Below are 20,923 nucleotides of genomic sequence, written 5' to 3' on the forward strand. Positions count from 1 at the left end.
CATGGTCTGTCTATCCAAATTAGGTCGCTCTCTTCGAATCCTACAACTACAAATCATTGGTTGGTTCTCTTCATTTGGTAGCGCGCATTGTGGACTTGAATAGCATCTTAATTTAGAGATAAAATAGGTGGTTACCCTTAGTGGTTGAATGACTAGATAAGAAAACTTAACTTTCTGGAGAAGTTGAACTGTTGAAGTAATCGAGCACGATGCAGCTGCCGCGCCGCCAACGGGATCTTGCCGCCAACCTTGTTCCCGACAGGTCGAGCACCGGGATCATGTCCATCTTACTGTGAGCTTGAGAGGAAGCGGACCCTTGGTTATTCGATTTGTTCAGACGCTTTTCTTGCACGGCTACAAACAGCGCCACCAGCAAGGTCATATCGACTTCTGAAAAGAGCTGGTCGAATGTGTGCACGCGCCGTGATACTCGTCGCCGGCGACTCATCGAGGTGGCGGACGTCGGCGTGGAACTCCATGACAACGATGTCAATGAACTTGACATGCATCGTCGTCGCAGCACATGGCGGTCGCCAGTGCCCGTGAGGTAAGGCAGCACGGGGCGGCGACTAACTGTGCCTCCATGGCATTGAGCTTGATAAGCTCAGGCTCAGGCAGTAGCGCATCGACCACTGGCGGCGGCAGCAACGTTCGTTCAGTAGTTCCCCGAGCCATGGGAGCAACCGGCCGGATTACTAGCGTACATTCGAATCCCTCCAACATTAGGGTTGCTTTTGTTATCATTTACACAAGCAAATCGTAACCACAAACAGTAACAAGCTAAACAAGTAAAGCATATATAATTAATAAACGCATGGGTCGACCCAAGGTATCCATTGGACCACTAGAGGTCATAGCTGTTTGGGAGAGCTCCACTTCACATTTTTCAGCTCCAACCTAATTCTCTTGCCAAACATGTCTACCTCCACGAACTCCGACTCGAAAAAAACATGGAACTAGGCAGAGGTGGAGCTCCCCGTGCGGCAGGGTGGGGTAGCTGCGCCACCTACCGCCGGAGTAGCACCACTAGGACCCATCTTTCTTCCTTCCGGCGAGGTGGCGAGCAATGAAGCGGCGACATCCATCATATCCGTCACAAGAGCAGTAGTTAGGCACAGGAAAAACGGGGAGAGAAGAAAATAGGCACAATAAACCCAGCAGAGTCGGCCCAAGTGGAATCGTGAAAGCATCTCCAAACCCCTAATTCCCAATCGCGCTCGGTACCCTCGCGTCGTCGGCTCCCCCCACTTGCATCCGCGCCTCCACAGTCTGTCGCGGCACCGCCCGCCGCCGAGCGTGGAGCCTGCGCTTGTGCTGGCCTGCCACCTCAGCACCGCACGGCGCCTGTGTTGGAGCCTAGCGCTTAGGCTATCTCCAACCATTCCCCCTCTCCAATCTCCCCCAAGCGTACTATTTACTATATTTTACTACCTCTCTCCAAAAGTTTCCTCCCCCTATAACTCTTTCTCTCCAACTATTCCCCCCTATATACTATCACTCATTAACTAACTATTTATTTATCGTTTTTGAATTTAAAAAAATCATATAGTATTTGTACTGTCATAATACGCATTATCATCATGTTATGGGGCTCAAACGAGATTAATATTGCGAAGAAATTGTGTGATTAGAATATAAGGGGAGTTTCAAAGCTTTGGGGGGGGGGGGGGGGGACCGTTGGATGGCCAACTCCCCCCAAAGCACCCCTACCTTCGGTGGGGGGAGGTATAGGAGGAGCCATTGGAACTCGCCTTAAGGCCACACCATGCATCTCGCTTAGGCCTGGGCGTTCGGGTTACCCGAAAATTTCGGGTCGGGTTTTTTAAATTTCGGATTTTGAAAACTAAAATCCGAAATTTGTTTAAAATAAACAAAACCTGACATTTCGGTACCTGATAATTTCGGGTTCGGGTTACCCGTACTACCCGATTTTCTGCTTGTTGTTCTAATCTAGCAGCTGAACAATGCTGAACAATAGCCAGGAGAAATCTGGAGGGAGAAAAGGAAGAAGCGCTATCGAATGAAAAAACAAACTCTTTGTCACTGCATTTATCAAGTGTATCTAGTGCTAGTAAAGAAAAAACTCGTCTCAGCCTGTGTAGTGTTCCTCCGTCGTTGGTGCCTTTCCGGCTTCCTAGTCAGTGGCCGGAAAAGCTCCTTGCCCGCACTGCTGCACGCCTGCACATAGCAAGCCTGTGCCCCCTCGTGAGCGCCGCTGGATGCCAACATGGAAGACCAGCCGCTGCAGGCCTGCAGCTTGACGAGGAGGTCGGGGCTGCGGCGACGCCGTCGGCCGTCGCGCACTGTTGCTGCGGCGCTTCTGGTGGGCGGTGGGCGTTGGCTTTGGCGTCCACGACGAGATGCGCCGTCAAGGGGCGGCGGCTCTGGCCTGCAGGGTGGTGGATAAGGCTGGGTGTTTGGGGTGAGGCGGCGCGAGAGGACGGCGGGGTGCGTGAAGAGGCGCGGGGTGCGGGGGTTGGGCGGCTGTGTAGGGTTAGGGTTAAGGTTAAGAGGTTTAGTGGGCTGGGCTGTAATGAATAAATATATTTGGGCTGTGTTATTTTTCGGGTACTTCTGATAGTTCGGGTATCGTGGCCCAATACCCAAATTATCCGTAATAATTTCGGGTACCGTGGGTTAGAATCCGAATTAGGGTTCGGGTTTTTTCGGGTTCGGGTTTTTCGGGTTCGGACTCGGGTTTTTCGAGTTCGGATTTCGGATTTCGGGTATTGTGCTCACCCATACTCTCGCTGCAGCTATAGCTGCAGGTGCTCCGACCCGGCGCACCAACTGGCCAGCCACGAGCGGCACGACACCGGAATTGGTGAGGGAGGTTGGTCGAAGCAACGCCGGCGAGCAGATGACATGCTTTGGCCATAACTATTTTATATTACATTACAATTCATATATTACACAGTAATACACACCAAGTCACTAATTGATTTGTTCTTCAAATCTACACGTTTCTTAGCTCTTGGAATGTTGGATTTTGGTCTTTACTGTGGACACTTTTCTTGTTCGGTTGGCCTTTGTTGAATTCATGGACTATTATCTTCGAATGAGAGATATGATCATCAATTAAAGTTTAAATTTACCATAGATTAGCTAGTGATGTGCGTTCTGCGATGTCTTCAAAAAATTGTATTTGCGATGCGCCCCACCTAAATTTTTATTCGAGCTCCACCACTGGAACTAGGGGTCAGCTCCATGAATTTAGGGGAGCTCCTCAAAGGGTGCCCCATGAGTAAAAGTGACTATATACACAATATCCTTTAATTCTAGAAGCCAGAGCTACGTTATCAGCCAAACAGGTTCATCAGCTCCATATTTTTTCTAGAGCATGTAGGTGGAGCTGCTCTATGGCGGAGTTGATAGAGTGGAGCTGAATTTCATAGAGCGGAGCTCTCCTAAACAGACCCTAAAATGGAGCAGCCGGTGCTCCTCTGCATATTAAATGGATCACTGGTTCGATTACGGTTCACTCCAAGGTTGGTCCTTGACGATCAGCACAAAATGGTTGACCCGGACCAAGGGATCAGCCGTTGTGGTAATTCTTCATATCAGGCAGCTGCGGACCTACGGTGAGTGCCGTGGCTTGAGAGAAGGCTGCTAGTATTACACCGTGCTTGTCCGGGCTTCCAAGGGCTCTGGCTCCTCCTGACAGCGGCACTCTATCGTCAGATGAGACGGAGCTGCCGGCTCCTCCGCGTAATGTAAGGAGAAAATTCTCTGAATGCCATCCGAAATTATAACCATCCCTTATGTACCATAAAAAGTTAAGTTGTCCCTTCATTACTATTAATTGTTATAGCTCATCCCTTGCACGTAGGGTTGCAAACGGTCGGAATGGGTCGGGTAACCCTGTTACTGTTTTCATTTTTTATATTTTAATATGAAAATGATATCGAAAACGAAATGGTCAAATATGAAAACGAATACGGACTCATTGGATATCGAAAGCGAACTAATTCGAACGGATACATTTCGAAAACAAACGGTCTATGGAAAGTCAAAATGGAAATACTGACCTGTAAGGTACAGGTAACCAATTATCCAATAAACCTGACATGAGTACGTGAAAACACATAGACAAATGATACTAACACAAGTAATTGTAAACTATCATAATAATTCACAACCTCACAATGTTCATAGCAAGACACATAGTAGTGCAGTACACTTTTTATTGCTGCCCTTTTTGTCCTAGAGCCTACCAAGAGCAATAAAAAACCTGTGAAAAGTCAGTACCAACATTAATTCATAGGTCCACAGCAGACAACACAAGCATATACGATGGATGATGGATCACTAAAATGAGATAGAAGCCGGCGAGATGTTAATCGCTGAGGCGATGGCTCTAGAAGACGGCAGACGCTCTTGTTCTTCATCCTGCCCTTCCTTCCTGGACGAGATGACAAATCCATTGCACCTGCAGCGCCGACCGTCCAAGTTAGGGGCCGCGACCGACGACACCCTCATCCAACCTGAGGCTGGTGGTGCTAGAACGGGCGGCGAGCAGAAAAACAAACATGGGGCGGCTCTGGAATGGGCGGCGCTGGAACGGGCCGCCGGCTTTGGGCACGGCGGTGGAGGGGAATCGATTCAAAGGATGATGGCTTTGATGATACATTTTTTGTCTCTCGGCTTGTGAAAGGATTGAGAACTGACATCGGTACAGGGATCCAGGCTCATATTCCAAAAACTATGGATGAGGTCGTCCTGCTTGCCAAGAGGCAGCAACAGGTGTTGGATAAAGGTAAGCAACAATGGCCTAACAATCTGCTCAAGGTAAATTTTAGTCCAATTCTCAAAAGAATGAGGGTAAGACTGGGGGGCAACAGTCTTCCCTTTGGAAGGAGAGACAGACCCTTAACTACAGGAAGGCAAACAATTTGTGCTATTATTGTGGTGAGAAATATGATCACACTCATGCTGCAGTCTGTAAACAAAGACCTCAAGCACAGGTTCATGCCCTGGTGGCCAATGACTTGGACATGCCACTATCTGAGGAAGTGGTGGCCTAGCTGGAGTTAGAGGACTCCTTGACTTCTGAGTTTTGTCAACTTTCCCTTAATATCATGGGGATGCCATTGGAGGCCAATGACTTGGACATGCCATTGAAGCTAAAAGCTCTAGTAAAAAACCAGGTGAAGTTGACTTTGGTAGATACAGGCAGCACACACAGTTTTGCTAGTTCTGCATTTCTTAAGAAAGTGGGTATTCAGCCTGTGCCTATTACCCCCAAGAAATTGAAGTTACCTAATGGGGAAGTATTGATTTCTGATCAGTGGGTGCCTCGTATGACATTGTGGTTTAATGGTTATACACTACAAGCAGACATGAGAGTGTTGGATTTTTCAGCTTTTGATGGGATTTTGGGATGTGATTGGTTGAAACCCCATAGCCCAATGCAGTGACATTGGGAAGACCCTGGAGTTTGAATACAATGGTCAGTTGGTTAAGATGCAAGGAATCCAACCACAAGAACTGACCATTCAAGAATTGTCTACAAACCAATTGGTCAAATGTTGGAAAGGTAATGATATTTGGGAACTGGTCATGGTTCATCACCAGCCAGTGGAAAGTGATAGGCCTATTCCCCAAGAGGTGACAGACTTATTGCAACAGTACCCTAATGTGTTTGCTGATCCCAAAGGACTACCACCAAGTAGAGTATATGACCACACAATTCCACTCCCCCCTAATGTTGTACATGTTAACTCAAGACCATACAGGCATCCTCCACACAATAAAGATGAGTGTCGGTACCCCAGGACTGGGGTACCCCCTCTTGCTGTGTCTAGGCAAGAGCCTTATGGTTATCCTTGACTACGTCCAAACAGCCGGACCCCTGCGGTCCGGAGCCCTGTTCACCCAACAACGGTCCCGGATCCGTCCCCCGGCTGGGAAAGGTCTGGGAGCACCACGTGTTTCGGGAGAAGCAGGCGCTCATCCTGAACAGTCGGGGGCTCCGGACCTCCCGTGGAGGTCCGGACCCCCTGTATAGTAACCGGACCCCTCACTAAGGGAAGGAATTGACACCCCGCCCCAAGGTGGTCCGGAGCTGCCACGTGTCTGCAAGCACAGACACGTATATAAGGCCGTTTGGTCTCCATACTAAGGTTCACCTACCACTGCATTCATTGCGGTAGGTGGACGTCCGCATTGATATAATAGAAGCAGAGGCGACTCTTTGACCAGGGGACACTATTGATAGCATATTACCAAGACGTATAGTGGAGCTGCTGGCGCCGCCCACGCCGCGCCTGTCAGTCTGCCATGACAGATGGACATGACGGCTCGGCTTCGCCCATTATGACGCCTACATAATAGCCTTAACAGGCCACGCCACAAGCTACGTTTCCCCAACGGGTACCTTACTGACGGGACAAGAGAAGACCTCCCTGAGTCAGGGGGACAGCAGGGCATGAAAGAATATTGGAGAAAAGATTCACAACTAGTGTAGCCATTTAAGTACTCTGCGCAGTATGCTACACAGTCACGTTGGGCCCACTTGTCGGGGCCTCAACGGCCAATGTATCCGCACCCCTTGGTCTATAAAAGGGAGGCGCCCGCTAGAAGAAAACTCGGGCTGGAAAAAGGCCAAGGCCCGGCAGAGGATAGGGACATACATAACCAAGAACAATACTTCTCCCAGTGGATGTAGGGTATTACGCTCCGGCGGCCCGAACCACTCTAGATCTTGTGTTCTTGCGTGCTTGCCTCAGTGCTAGATTAGCCTCACCGCCTAGTACTTCCCCGAGTTCTCCCTAACTAGGGAATAGGCGAGTGCGTTCCGCCACCCGGCTGTGGGTACCCTAAAAATCCTGCGACATTTGGCGCCGTCCGTGGGGAGATCAGGCGTTGGCTGGATCTTCAGGCTTCTGGGCTGTGTTCATCCTCTGCAACGACGAACGAGAAGATGAAGGAAGGCAGGGTGACACCCACGCCACATGCCATGGCACCGGCGCGGCAACACCCACGGAACGGCGGCGCACAGCAGCGACGCCTACTGTGCATCGCCACTGCGACACCTCAAAGCCGGCGCGGCGGCGCACAACGGAGGCGCCGTTGGGCGCTGCTACCCCTCCATCGACTCAAGGTTTTCTCTCAAGCAACGGCTACGCTTCCTCTACGGTGGCATGGCGTCGGCTCAAGGCTTTCTCTCAACATGGAGCCTGGAGCCAACGGCCATCCCGGAGGAAGTTGACCGTGTCGTCGTGTCATCTCCGGAATCACCCGAGGTGCTTGGTGCTGCTGCAGACAGGACCCCGCCACCAGGCACGGGGGCCCCTGGCACTAGCACCAAGAATAAGCCGGCGAACGGCCGCCCTTCTCCACGCTCCGTGCTCGTCCATACGAGCACCCGTTCTCCTACTGCAGCAAGCGGCAGGCGGGCTAGCTCCCGGTGGCAGACGGCGACGGCAGGGGGCCTCTCCCATTCAAAGCCAAAGAATTTGTCTCATGCTACCTAAGCATATGACAGCTCTTAGGCAAGGAGTGATCCCCCGAGCTCCCGAGGTGATGCTAGATGATGCAGTTCAGGCACATCCAGGGCGCCTTCGCCTCCGACGACTATAAAGAATCCAGGAGTAGCGGCACCACTTCCAATCAGAGAAGGACATGCTGTAAAGAATGCAGCCGAAGGTTACTCCTAAGATAAGACTAAGGAAATTCCTCCTTTGTAATAACGTGGCGCCTACGTGTGAGTCCAGAGCGGTCAAGGTCCGACCTTGTAAACCCGACCTCTGGCCCTATCATACAAACATGCAAAAAACGGTCCGGAGCGGTAGAGGTCCGACCTCGTAATCCCGACCTCTGATGTATACCATGACAACCACAATAATAAAGGGGATTTTCTTTCTCAGTTTTATCTAGGCTCCACATTGATTACATTTATTCGCCTTGGTTTAACTATTCTTTCCTCTTAAGCGGGATCTTCCTTTTATTGCTAACAATCCAAGTTAAGTTACTGGCTTGTGGCCAGGTGGGGACACCCCTTCTAGCTGGAAGGCAGTTCGGACCCTTAAGGACCTGCTCCGGAGAAGTAGTACTCGTATCCTGGGGTAGAGAAGCTCCGCGTAGCTTAGCCTGGTAATGTACCCTAAGTTTACGTACTTCACTACCCTGTTACAAGTACTCTAGTATCCGAGACTGCTGTCTTTAGAGGTCCCGGGCTCCCTTCTAGTATAAGGCTTGGTTTCTCGCACCTTACTATGAGGACCGGTGACATATTTCATCGGATCGTCAGCAACGACTCAAGTCCACTCCGGTGGCCCGCTCCGGCGGAGACCGCTCGCCACGGTCGACTCAAGTCCACTCCGGTGGCCCGCTCCGGCGGAGACCGCTCGCCACGGTCGACTCAAGTCCACTCCGGTGGCCCGCTCCGGCGGAGACCGCTCGCCACGGTCGACTCAAGTCCACTCCGGTGGCCCGCTCCGGCGGAGACCGCTCGCCACGGTCGCCAAGAGCCGGGTCCGGGAAGTGGTGCTTGTTCCCTGAGCAATCTGAGGTCTGTGTAGCCGCTTAGCTTGGTTCCGCACCCTAAGCCTACACCTTCGTCGCCCTGTGGAGAGCGCTCTAGTACCTGAACCTGGCAACCGGTGTACCGGCCTCAGGGGTCCGGAGTGCCCGCTCTCTGCATGAGCACACCGACACAATCAAGTTTGCGTGGAAACACATCACGATAGTAGGCCCCACCCGCGGGTTCGTACCTCTCCCGAGGTGGGCCCAGGGGCCACTGTCGGTACCCCAAGACTGGGGTACCCCCTCTTGCTGTGTCTAGGCAAGAGCCTTGTGGTTATCCTTGACTACGTCCAAACAGCCGGACCCCTGCGGTCCGGAGCCCTGTTCACCCAACAACGGTTCCGGACCCGTCCCCCGGCTGGGAAAAGTCTGGGAGCACCACGTGTTTCGGGAGAAGCAGGTGCTCAGCCTGAACAGTCGGGGGCTCCGGACCTCCCGTGGAGGTCCGGACCCCCGCGGAGTCCCGGACCCCCCATGGGGTCCCGGACCCCCTGTATAGTAACCGGACCCCTCACCAAGGGAAGGAATTGACACCCCGCCCCGAGGTGGTCCGGAGCTGCCACGTGTCTGCAAGCACAGACACGTATATAAGGCCGTTTGGTCTCCATACTAAGGTTCACCTACCACTGCATTCATTGCGGTAGGTGGACGTCCGCATTGATATAACAGAAGCAGAGGCGACTCTTTGACCAGGGGACACTATTGATCGCATATTACCAAGACGTATAGTGGAGCTGCTGGCGCCGCCCACGCCGCGCCTGTCAGTCTGCCATGACAGATGGACATGACGGCTCGGCTTCACCCATTATGACGCCTACATAATAGCCTTAACAGGCCACGCCGCAAGCTACGTTTCCCCAACAGGTACCTTACTGACGGGACAAAAGAAGACCTCCCTGAGTCAGGGGGACAGCAGGGCATGAAAGCATATTGGAGAAAAGATTCACAACTAGTGTAGCCATTTAAGTACTCTGCGCAGTATGCTACACAGTCACGTTGGGCCCACTTGTCGGGGCATCAACGGCCAATGTATCCGCACCCCTTGGTCTATAAAAGGGGGGCGCCCGCTAGAAGAAAACTCGGGCTGAAAAAAGGCCAAGACCCGGCAGAGGATAGGGACATACATAACCAAGAACAATACTTCTCCCAGTGGATGTAGGGTATTACGCTCCGGCGGCCCGAACCACTCTAGATCTTGTGTTCTTGCGTGCTTGCCTCAGTGCTAGATTAGCCTCACCGCCTAGTACTTCCCCGAGTTCTCCCTAACTAGGGAATAGGCGGGTGCGTTCCGCCACCCGGCTGTGGGTACCCTAAAAATCCCGCGACAATGAGATAGAGAGACAGGTTAGAGAGATGATACAAGCTGGCTTTGTAGTGCCTAGTACAAGTCCTTTTTGCCTCACCGGTATTGCTTGTCCAAAAGAAAGATGGCAGCTGGAGGTTTTGTGTTGATTATAGATGGCTCAATGAGTTAACCATCAAAAATAAGTTTCATATGCCTATTATGGAAGAAATATTAGAAGTGTTATCTGGTAGCAAATACTTTACTAAACTGGATATGAAATCAGGTTACCACCAAGTCAGAATGAAACCAGAAGATGAGTACAAAACTGCCTTTAAGACTCATCAGGGCCACTATCAGTTTAGAGTCATGCCATTTGGGCTGACCAATGCCCCAGCAACATTCCAATGTTTGATGAATGATGTGTTGGCTCCATTCTTGCGAAAATTTGTGTTGGTGTTCTTGGATGATATTTTGATCTACAGCCCTTCTTTGTCTGCCCATATAGACCATCTCAGACAAGTCTTGGACAAGTTGAGGGAACATAACCTATACATGAAGCTCAGTAAATGTTCTTTTGCCAAGTGGCAACTACATTATTTGGGTCATATCATTTCAGGAGGAGTGGCAACTGACCCAGTAAGACAGCTGATATGGTAGCATGGCCAGTTCCTCAAACTGTTACTGAGTTGAGAGGCTTTCTAGGGCTGACAGGATACTATAGGCGTTTCAGAAACATTATGGCCTTATTGCCAAACCACTCACTCAACTTCTTAGAAAGAAACAGTTCTGTTGGTCCCCCTGCAGCTCAACATACTTTTGACACACTGAAGCAAGCTATGGTTACTACACATGTTCTAGCTTCACCCAATTTCAATGAAACATTTGAGGTTCAAACTGATGCATTAGATATTGGCATATATAGGGGCATTCCTCATACAAAAAGGGCAACCAATTGCTTTTCTGAGTAAAGCCTTAGGAGAGTGCCACAAGCACATGTTCATTTATGAGAAGGAATTCTTGGCCTTCATAATGGCTGTTGAGAAATGACGCCAATACTTGTAGAGACAAGAGTTTGTGATTAAGATTGACCACAAAAGTTTGGCCTACCCGACTGAACAGAATTTATACTCTGATGTGCAGAGGAAAGCTATGACTCGGCTCATGGAGCTACAATTTCGGGTGGTCTGCATAAAAGGGAAGGATAATTTGGCTGCTACCGCCTTATCTCGTGTGGGGCATCTACTAGCTCTCTAGGCTGTATCTCAAGTCCAACCTCAGTGGATACAAACTATGTTGAATTTATATGTGACAGGTAGTAGAGCTTAGGAGTTGTTGACTCAGTTGGCTTTACAAAGTCCAAATGATCAAGGTTTCAACTTACAGCAAGGCATCATAAGATACAAGGGCAGGATTTGGATGGGCAATAATTCTACAGTACAAACTAAGCTTATTGTAGCACTCCATTCCAGTGCAGTGGGTGGGCACTCTGGTCAGCATGCTACTTATCATAGAATTAAAAAATTATTTTGTTGGAAAGGCCTCAAGCAAGATGTGGAAAATTTTATCAGGCAATGTCAGATCTGTCAACAGGCTAAGCATATGCATTCTCAACCTCATGGCTTGTTCCAACCTTTACCCATACCAGAGAGAGCTTGGCAGAACATTTCACTGGGTTTCATTGAGGGCATGCCTAAATAAGATGGCTACACAGTGATTTTGGTGGTAGTGGATCTCTTTACGAAGTATGCTCACTTCATTCCCTTGAAGCACCCTTATATACAGCTCTCATGGTGGCCCGTGTGCTCTTTGATACTGTGGTCAAATTACACTGTTTACCCAGGTCAATGATCTCTGATCGTGATAAGCTCTTTATGAGTCATGTGTGGAAGGGAATATTCAAATTGTTTGGAGTAAACCTCGAGTTCAGTACGGCTTATCACCCGCAGACGGATGGCCAAACTGAACGAGTCAATCAGTGCCTCGAGATATACTTGCGGTGTTCAGTTGGTGATTCACCAAAGACTTGGAAATCTTGGCTTGCCCAGGCCGAATTCTGGTACAATTCTACTTATCATTATGCATTGGTGTGCTCTCCTTTTACAACTCTCTATGGCCATGAACCGATTGTGGGTATCCCAGCACTAGTTTCGTCGGATACTGCTCCTGTAATGGCTGAGTTCATTACTGATCACCAACTACACACTGAATTGTTGAAGGACCATCTGGCCAGAGCACAAACACACATGAAAGTCAATGCAGATCGTCAAAGAACAGATATGAACTTTCAAGTGGGAGATAAGGTGCTTTTGACAATGCAACCTTATGCTCAGTCTTCACTCATCAATAGACCCTATCCCATGCTCGCCAAGAAGTATTATGGACCTTACACTGTTCTACAGAAGATTGGCAATGACGCTTATCGTCTGGATTTACCACCTTCCAGTTTGATTCACCCCACCTTTCATGTTTCACAGCTGAAATCTTTTACTCCTGACCATACATCGGTGTTTCTGAACTACCTTCAATGGTCAGCCTGGACGGGACTGATGTCGTGCCTGAAGCTATATTGGATCGTCGTCTCGTTAAAAAAGGCAACAATGTTGTCCCGTAGGTACTCATCAAGTGGACCAAGCTCCCTGCTACATTGGCAACCTGGGAACAGGGGTGTCCCGCCCAAACCGGAGACCCAGTGCGAAATATTAAGATGGGCCCTAGTGGTCCTAGCGGCGGCAGCGTCTAGGCTGCTGAGTGTTGTGGCCGTCTAGAACTGGCCGTAGCCCGTGGGTGTCTCACGACTCACGTCTGGCGACCGGCGTCGGAGAGTAGACACCACGACCGCCAGGTGCGAGTCCGCTCCATATCTACCTCCGCGAGGCATGAGTGTCAGTGCACGACAGGAGATAAAGCGGTGTCGGTGATCGAATCGAGCGCCACTGCGGCTGCCGCGTAGAAGGCTGGGAGCTGGACTATCAACAATCAGGAATACGATGTGTGAATTCTTGGTGCAATTTGAACCTCGCACATGCCTAGGGACGCCCCTGCTTGGGGACAAGCAAGTTCTCCAGAGGGCAGATGTCATGGCTGACGGGCATTCCAAGTGAAGGCGCCAACGACGAAGACGTAAACCGAGAGAGGGAGGCGTGTGTGAGTCATCTGCGTGTGGGTCCAGGTGACCAAAGAGAGTGAGTTGGGTATAAAACCAAAAGCTTGTAACCGAGAAACATGAACAATTTGATTTGAATAAAGTTTTGCCGAGGTAGGGTGTCCTCTGCCCGGTCCTCCTCTCTATCGATTCTTCCTTGAGCACCTCACATCGCCAGCGGCAACGGGGCGTTACTATCCGGCCGGCACACGGAGGCGAAATTCTTTATGCACTAATTATCTGACTTCTATGTCTAGTATGTTCATTCAGTGCAATTATATAATGATAATATTGCATTAGATGATTAGTTATCATTTATGTGTCGATGATTTCTGTCATTTAGGGCTAGTTTGGAAGCCCCGAAACCCGTCGGTTCCCCGTGATTTCCCCGGGCGAGAATTCCGTGGGACAAGCTCCCCGGGCAAATTTATCGCGACATTTGGTAGCCAGCGAGACGTGGAATTGCAGCCCGCATCTCTGCGTTTTCCACGGGGAAAAAAATCCGTGAGGCATGAGGCTGGGAGCGCTTCCCCGTCCCTCGGCTCTCGAGTCCCGACGCCGCGATATCTTCGCTCGCTACTCGCGACGCAAGGGCGAGACCGGCGCCGCCGCCGCCTCCCATGCGACCTCCCTCTCCGCCACCATGTCTCTGTACGAGAATGCCAGCACCTGCGCCTTCGCAGGTTAGTCCACCTCCGCCCGCATCTCCTCCCCCAAGTCCACCATGAATGAGATCCCTGCCGCTGCCGTGGATCCACCCCCCCCCCCCCGCCCCTGCCACCCTGCGTCGTCACATCTGCTGCGCCTCCTTCGCGAGTCAAGACCTTCGCCTCTGCTTGGGGACTCCAGCACCGCCTTTGCTGGAGTCCCCAAGTAGAGGCGGGAGTCCCCAAGCAGAGGCGCCAAGACCATTCAATTGCAGCAAAACCACTGGTAATACTTGTTTTGCAGAACTCACCATTCAATTCTGCTGGTACAATGGCGGGAAGTGGTAACACGTTGATTTGACAAAAGGTATCACCACTATCTTGGATATAGGACAAAATTATCATGGATACATGAACACTTTGGTTAAAGATGTGTTTGTAACTCATATCTCTTCTGCTTCAGCTCATCTTCCTTTTGTTGCTATATAAAGAAACATGCTTGGTCTGGACTAGTAATGTGACATGGATTGAGCAGTATGTTGATTAGCACAGTTTCTTTAGTTGACTTTGCTATTCATCAAAAGTATACTAGAACAATGTTTTGTGTGTGCTAATTGTTTACATGTTGGCTTGGCTGTCATCCTTGCACTGTACAATCGCAGTTTCCTCTACAAAGTGTTTCATCTGCTAATCATTGTACTCCCTAGTGGGACAAAAACAGTCGATCCATTTTACTAAGTACTAAATCCATGCTTTCTTTATCAACTGTCAAGTTATTTCTCACTTCGCATGTTTATACAGAACAATGACCTACAAGGAACAATCCCATGCAGCATCAGAAACAAAGTGATGGTGGGCATTAGGCTCAAGTGACTGTACTTTGTGCTTGTGATTAATTCCTAGTATTCTGCAGTGAATGACCAGCTGGAGGACTAAATGGAGGGTTGGTAGTTGGTAGACTTCAAATTGGTTTATATCTCAATTCCTGGATGTATGCTGCAATAGAGTGACTTGTTTGGGCTGTATATGTAGCAAGAGGAATACTTGCTCGTTCATGATTACGAGATGTCATTCAGATATTTTATTTTTTTCTAGATTTTCTCTAATTTTTTTGAGACTATTTTCGTTCTCTGGTGTTTCTAACCATCTTGTGGTTTCCAAACAGCGATGGCGAAATATTTTCTAGATTTTCTCTGATTTTTTTGAGACTATTTTCATTCTATGGTGTTTCTAACCCCCTTGTGGTTTCCAAACAGAGATGGGAAATAAAACCCCAACGGGGTGGGCAGCCCAGGGAAATTAGTTGCCGCAAAAATCCCCGTAGGGGCATCTCTTCCCTGGGTTTGCCTCCCCGCACTTCCAAACTAAGAAGGAAAAGTAGACTTTTTCTAATCCAAAAGCTGCTGAACATGCTTATTTCATATTATAGTAATCTATAACTCAGATAATCTATGTTGCCAAACAGCTCATGGATTATTTCTCTCAAATTTATAATAATCCAATTATATAATCCATCATTTAGAAGCTAGATTATATAATCTTGCTTGTAAACAAACAGGGCTCAGAGCAACAGCGGCAGCTCAAACAACAGTCACACACAGAGAGCTCAGAGACACATCCACATTCGAATCGAACGCAGCAGCGGCAGCCGCCGAGAAGGATGAAGGTGGAGGTGGTGGAGATGGCGCTGGTGCCGCTGAGCGAGGCGACGCCGAGGCACACGCTGTGGCTCTCCAACCTCAACCCGACAGTGCCCAAGAACCCACACGCCGCTCGTCTTCGACTACTACCCCTTGCCCATCGGTGCCGGCGCCGTAGGGTCCCCTTTCTTCGACCCGGCGCGGCTGCAGGACGCGGTGGCCTGGGCCGGCGCTGGTGCCCTTCGACCCGCTGGCGGGGAAGCTGGTGTCCAACCCGAGCGGCCGAATCAAGATCGACTCCACTAGCAACGGCGCGCTCTTCACCGTCGCCCGTGCGAACTTCACCGGCGACGAGCTGTTCCGGGACTTCGAGCCATCCCCTAAGGCACCCCGCCTCCTCGTGCCCTTCGCCAAGTCCGGCGAGCCACCCTGCGTGCTCGCCATGGTCAACAAGACAGATCCGTGAAACCAAAAGCAGTAGCCATACTTTCGGATCCACCAGTAAACCCAGATCTGGCAGCATGGGGTTGGCAGAGTGTCAGTTGATGCAAGTTCGACAAGCCACACGTACTCCCAAACGTACGCTAGGTTCAGTTCAGACTTGAGACTTTTTATACTGGGGTTTGCAGTTGCACAGCTTTAGACATGGTGGCTACAGCACGCCCGAATCGTAATAGCATTGAATCAACCAATATTGTACAAACACCAATCAAGTTTATCTGTACCGGTAGTGTGATCCCAAACGTACAACACTGTAATACCTTTTGCTCTGGCAAAAACTACTTAGACAACCAGTAGATGAAGATGAGGAAGGCGCAGACGGAGGCGACGAGCGAAAGAATGATGGTGTCCATGGATTTTTTCCTTCTGATGGACGAGAGGACGTGGTTAATCTGTGGGGTTGAATGGAAATTTGTGAGATGTACACAACACGGATTGAGCTGTTTTGGTCATAGGATATGGGACGCATACCGTCGGAAGCCGGCTGCTGACATTGCTTATCTTTGAAGTGATGCCGCCAAATGTTGACCGTTGAGTCATGAGAGAGCCTAGCATCGCTTGAGCTTGCGATATCACGTTATCCATCTGATATCATTAAATATAACTTTTCAGGCATACAAACAATAGTATTCACCATTCTGAGGTTGTAAAACAAGTTAGACAAAAGTTGAACAGAAGGCTTTCCCTGAAGCAATTAAACTGGCAAATTTGCTATCTAGCAAGTGATTTCTAAGCTCAAATGAGATACTTTTACTGAACTGATAGTAATAGCATAGTACTATAGCAGCACATGAACTTAACTACTGACACAATTGTTTGAGGCCAATTTTGTGCCTTTTGGCTGTTCCTGGACAAGTATATATAACTTGTGGTTTCAGGTTAAGTTCTCACTTGAATAACAGAGTACTAATTTTATTAGTTAACCTTTTGAGGCAGTAAGAGGTAAGTGGGTGATTAATAAGTAGAGAAGATTATTAAGGTCAATAAAAGTGACAATAACAACAAAGCCATTTGATCGTACACTGGATATTAGTAGCCTCAATAGATGTGAATGAAAACAAACAAAATCTTCCGGGTCAGTAGCATAGTCACAAAGTCCCTGGGTCGACCGGGTCGAGGAACGGGGTCGAGGGTCGTCACTTTATAAAATTGTGGTACGAATGGGGTATATATTTATGGAACGATAAATTATTATGTGGAACGCGACCCTGATTCATCGGGGTCGATATCTTCGGATCGCTGTGTCTTTATAAAGACAAAAACTATATATGTGCTACTAATGAAGAAACTAATCTGCACAAGCATATAAGAAACGTATAAAAGAGTACATTTAGACCATGCTACACGTACTCAGCTCATTGTCTAACAAAAACCATACCAATCCACAGTCCTTAACCTCCTTAGCCCAATTAAATCTGCTAGCAATGGGGCTGCGACCCCTTTCAAACCGGGACACGATCCAACCTTGAATGGGACACTGACCCTCTTCGACCCCGACCCTCGAATCGGAACGGCGTTCCCGGGTCGAGGGACGAGGCATCGACCCCGAATCCTGTGACTATGGTCAGTAGACAATTGATTCCCAATACCAGCAACTACTACTCTCTAGCTTTTCCACACCACCCACAATTTTTATAGCTGCTTGATTACATCATTTTTTGCATCTTAACCATACAATTTTCAGGTCCCATATAAACTACAACTTCTATTCATTGTAGCCTATTGTCATTATGCACATTTGTTCATGGGAATTGCAAGTCCCATTGCAATACGCAGGGTACTGAGTTAATGAAGCAACTAACACATAAGTTTGAACCCCATTGCGCACAATGGTTGGAGCACCTCTACCAGCCAACAATGGGTAGTGCAACAAGAAGTGTATGTTGGTCAGCTAAATAGCAAATATTTGCAAGAAGAACTGCAGAAACTCCTAGGGTATCATATTTATCTCAACAAACTGAACTCCTAATAGTCCAACTATTAGGATCATTACAAGTTGATAAACAACATCATTACATACATTAATAGCAAGCTGTAAGCCAAGTGCGCAGAATCTTTCGATTTTGCAGGTAGGTCATTCATGTTCAGACACTACAAGATTTCAATGGGGGCTTAGCTCCTACTACCCACAACACGTGGTATGTAACTTCAACTATCCTCAAAGCTTCCACATCACAACATTTGCCATGGCAGTTTCAGCTTCGAATAAAACAGAAAAGCTTATTTAGAAGGGACATATTTCAATCATATTCCACCCCAACTATATCCTCAACAGTTAAGCATGATTGATTTTCTGTTGGATGTATAATTTTAGATAGGAAACGTTAATGGTATGTACAAGTGGCATTTAGTTGTCAGCTTCTCACAAAAGAATTGTGCTTTCAAGTGTTGGCAAGAAGTACAGAGAATGCCAACATGCTGAAAACAGGATTTGCGAACCAGTAAGCAGAAGCGGATGTCAATATAGCTATATAACATGAATGTTATTTGTGCTTGAGCTCCATTAAAATTGTTCCATAGCCACGTGTCATGAGTTAATCTATTCCATGCTTGTTAGTTTTTAGCTCACGGTACAAATCATTAATCTCCTACATCCTGACCTGAGCACACAAGTGGGTCAATCTCCAACGTCCCGACCTGAGAATTCATTAAACTAGAATCTCATATTGAACGATGCGAGCAATCAGCCTTTTAGGGTCCAATTGGCAACCATACATGGTTATGTCATGTTCACCATTTTGTTAAAGGTTTTAGGTATGTCCAGAAACTAGGCAAGAACTCCTAGGTGTTTCCCTCTCAACAAAAATACAGAGAGATTCTGAAGTTTTCTAGTTGTTTCCACCGAGGTAAAAAACTATCACACATGAGGGAAGTTGAATGAAAAACTAATTCGAACAAACAAAGATGTTATATTATACAGAAAGATATTAGAAACTAGGCAACAACCAAGTGCTGTTTAAATATTATAGTCAGGTTGAAGAATTACTTAGTGCCTACAAAGATATTGATATGTCAACCAAGTTCATTCAAAATACATACATTGTTCATCACAAGTGTAAAAGGCAATATTGGCACAGTAGCATGGTGTGGTAACATGGGTCCATTTCTACCACTTTCCAAGAAATGGTAGTGCGTGATTCTTCAACTTTACATAGTGAATTCCTTTATTTTGATCCTATGCCATGAAATCATTTCCCAATAGGAAGAAAAATGCAGGTTCTAGTGCAAAAGTTTGGTTTTCCATATTGTTCTCTCAAGAAGACATAGGAGAAACAATCGAAGGATGCCTGAACGGGAGGGTATTCATACCTGTCCAGTACTCCTGCTTATTGCAGCTTGTTCCCTTAGAAGAGCTTGATCAGCTGAGTCTGATGCCTCTTCAACATCAAACTTTGCTCTATCAAAATCTCTCAAGTCAAGGAGTGAAGCATGTTGTTGTTTCACTCTGAGGCTTGATCGAAGCCGGTAGAATTCCTATATCAGAAGAAACAAACCATGATTGTCAATGGAAGTCCAGTCATGCCATATGTGGTGTTTTTTTAAACCGTACACCTGGAAATAATTATGATGAATGAAAATAGGTAGTCTAAGAGGCAACCAGGACCTGGGTAAGGTCTTGCAAAATCTCCATATGACGAGTCAGAGTATGAGAAAGAACTTCAGAACCTCCTGATGATACCCAAGTTTGCATTTGCGAATTTACTTGTTGCAATTGCTTCAGCGATCTTTCTATATCTGACTCAATATCGTTCTCTGAACCATCCGATTTCATAGAAACCAATTTACGGTATGCAATCATTTGGTCATCTAACTGAGCTTCCAACCTCCTCGCCTGAAAGGAGAGATATACAACATTTAAAACACAGTAGACCTTACACAGCAATAACCAGACATGACAGAAAACTGGATTAGCCTACAGCACCATAAAACCATAAAGGAATAAATAATTGAACTAATATAGTGCAGCATCGCAACACTGACAGTTTTAAACTAGAAATCAAAGACATAGAACTGGAAAAAAACAGCCCAGTGCCACTGCAGGTAGATTGATCAAAATCCTCTACAATCATAGTACCAGTAAATAGCATGTCCCCGCCATGAAGATAGAGCAAGTCATTACCTGGTTCATTTAGCACTGTGTGACACAAAATCTAGACAGTACAGTATGCAATCAGTGGCACATTGCTACAGATTGCCCCTTCAGTTAGGCAAAAAAAAAAACACTAGATAGCGCTACAAGTGGACAGCTAGACTAACTGTCGAAACAAAAATATTAAATCCAATTCAACTTTTCTGGGCTCCGCATTCGCTCCGTGCACGAATAGCCTACGGATTCAACGACTTACAGAGTACAATAGCCTCCTCTAACTCGTCCCTCCTCACTTTTGCGCCCATGGATGCCCCCCTCTCTCGGAATTGACAGGAGCCAGATCCCAGGTAACGACAGAATCCCGAAATTCTCCTGGTGGAGAGAGGCACCCGCGGGGCTACGCGGCCGCAAGAGCGGGACCGAAAGGATCCGAGGGACTGCAAAGGGAAGGAGCGCGCGCGTGGGATTCGCGGGGCGGGTCACCTGCTTGCGAAGGGCGTCCCAGGAAGACGCCTCCATGGCCCCCGCTTCCACCTCGTCCTCTTCGGCGCCGTCCTACAGGTTCGTCCCGTCGGGTGGGCAGAGACCCCGTCGGCGCGCGGCGGCGGCGTCTGGTCTGGATCTCGCGCGCGCGCGCGGGCGGGCGGCGAGCGAGCGAATCGGTGGGAGGGCCGGTGAGGGGGAGAGGACGGGCGCAAGGGGTGGTTGGTGATGCGTGCCCGAGCACGATGCGCCGATGTGTTTGGCGAGGGAGAGGCGTCAGGTCGGGTGGCGTGGTCAACCGCGGGTGCGCCCCGGCCCGGGCTCGCTCCGCTGCCCAACTGTATGTTTGGTTGAAGAGCGGGACGAGCAGGGTCGGAGCGGACCGCTCCCCGCGATGGTTTGGATGGAAGAGTAGAGGGTTGGGTTGGGTTGGCTCAAGAGGAGAATATTCTTTTTAGATGTGGGTTCGCCTTGTTTCTCAGAAAATGGCGGACGGGGTGAACCCAATCCCGTCCGTGAGCTCCGTCAGCACCCGGCGCCCGCCGCCTCCTGCAGCGCAGCCCGCCGCCTCCACCGCCTCATGCCGCGCCGCCCGTCCTCGTCGCCCGT

At 48.7% G+C, this 20,923-nt stretch overlaps 1 protein-coding gene and 1 pseudogene across 1 annotated transcript; one reads left to right on the plus strand and one right to left on the minus strand.

Annotated features, from left to right (window-relative positions):
• The first annotated feature begins 15,188 nt into the window (after window positions 1-15,188).
• Window positions 15,189-15,775, plus strand: LOC120660663 (annotated as a pseudogene).
• Window positions 15,776-15,829: 54 nt separating this feature from the next.
• LOC120660662 (Golgi SNAP receptor complex member 1-1-like) lies at window positions 15,830-20,682 on the minus strand. Its single transcript, XM_039939276.1, has 5 exons — window positions 20,315-20,682; window positions 19,346-19,573; window positions 19,051-19,215; window positions 16,213-16,326; window positions 15,830-16,133 (listed from the first exon to the last, which is right to left on the minus strand). Exons 1-5 carry the CDS (start codon window positions 20,348-20,350, stop codon window positions 16,020-16,022), a joined length of 657 nt encoding a protein of 218 aa, XP_039795210.1. The 5' UTR covers window positions 20,351-20,682; the 3' UTR covers window positions 15,830-16,019.
• Window positions 20,683-20,923: the final 241 nt, after the last annotated feature.

This window comes from Panicum virgatum, chromosome 2N (genome assembly GCF_016808335.1).
Source record: "Panicum virgatum strain AP13 chromosome 2N, P.virgatum_v5, whole genome shotgun sequence".
NCBI lineage: Eukaryota > Viridiplantae > Streptophyta > Magnoliopsida > Poales > Poaceae > Panicum > Panicum virgatum.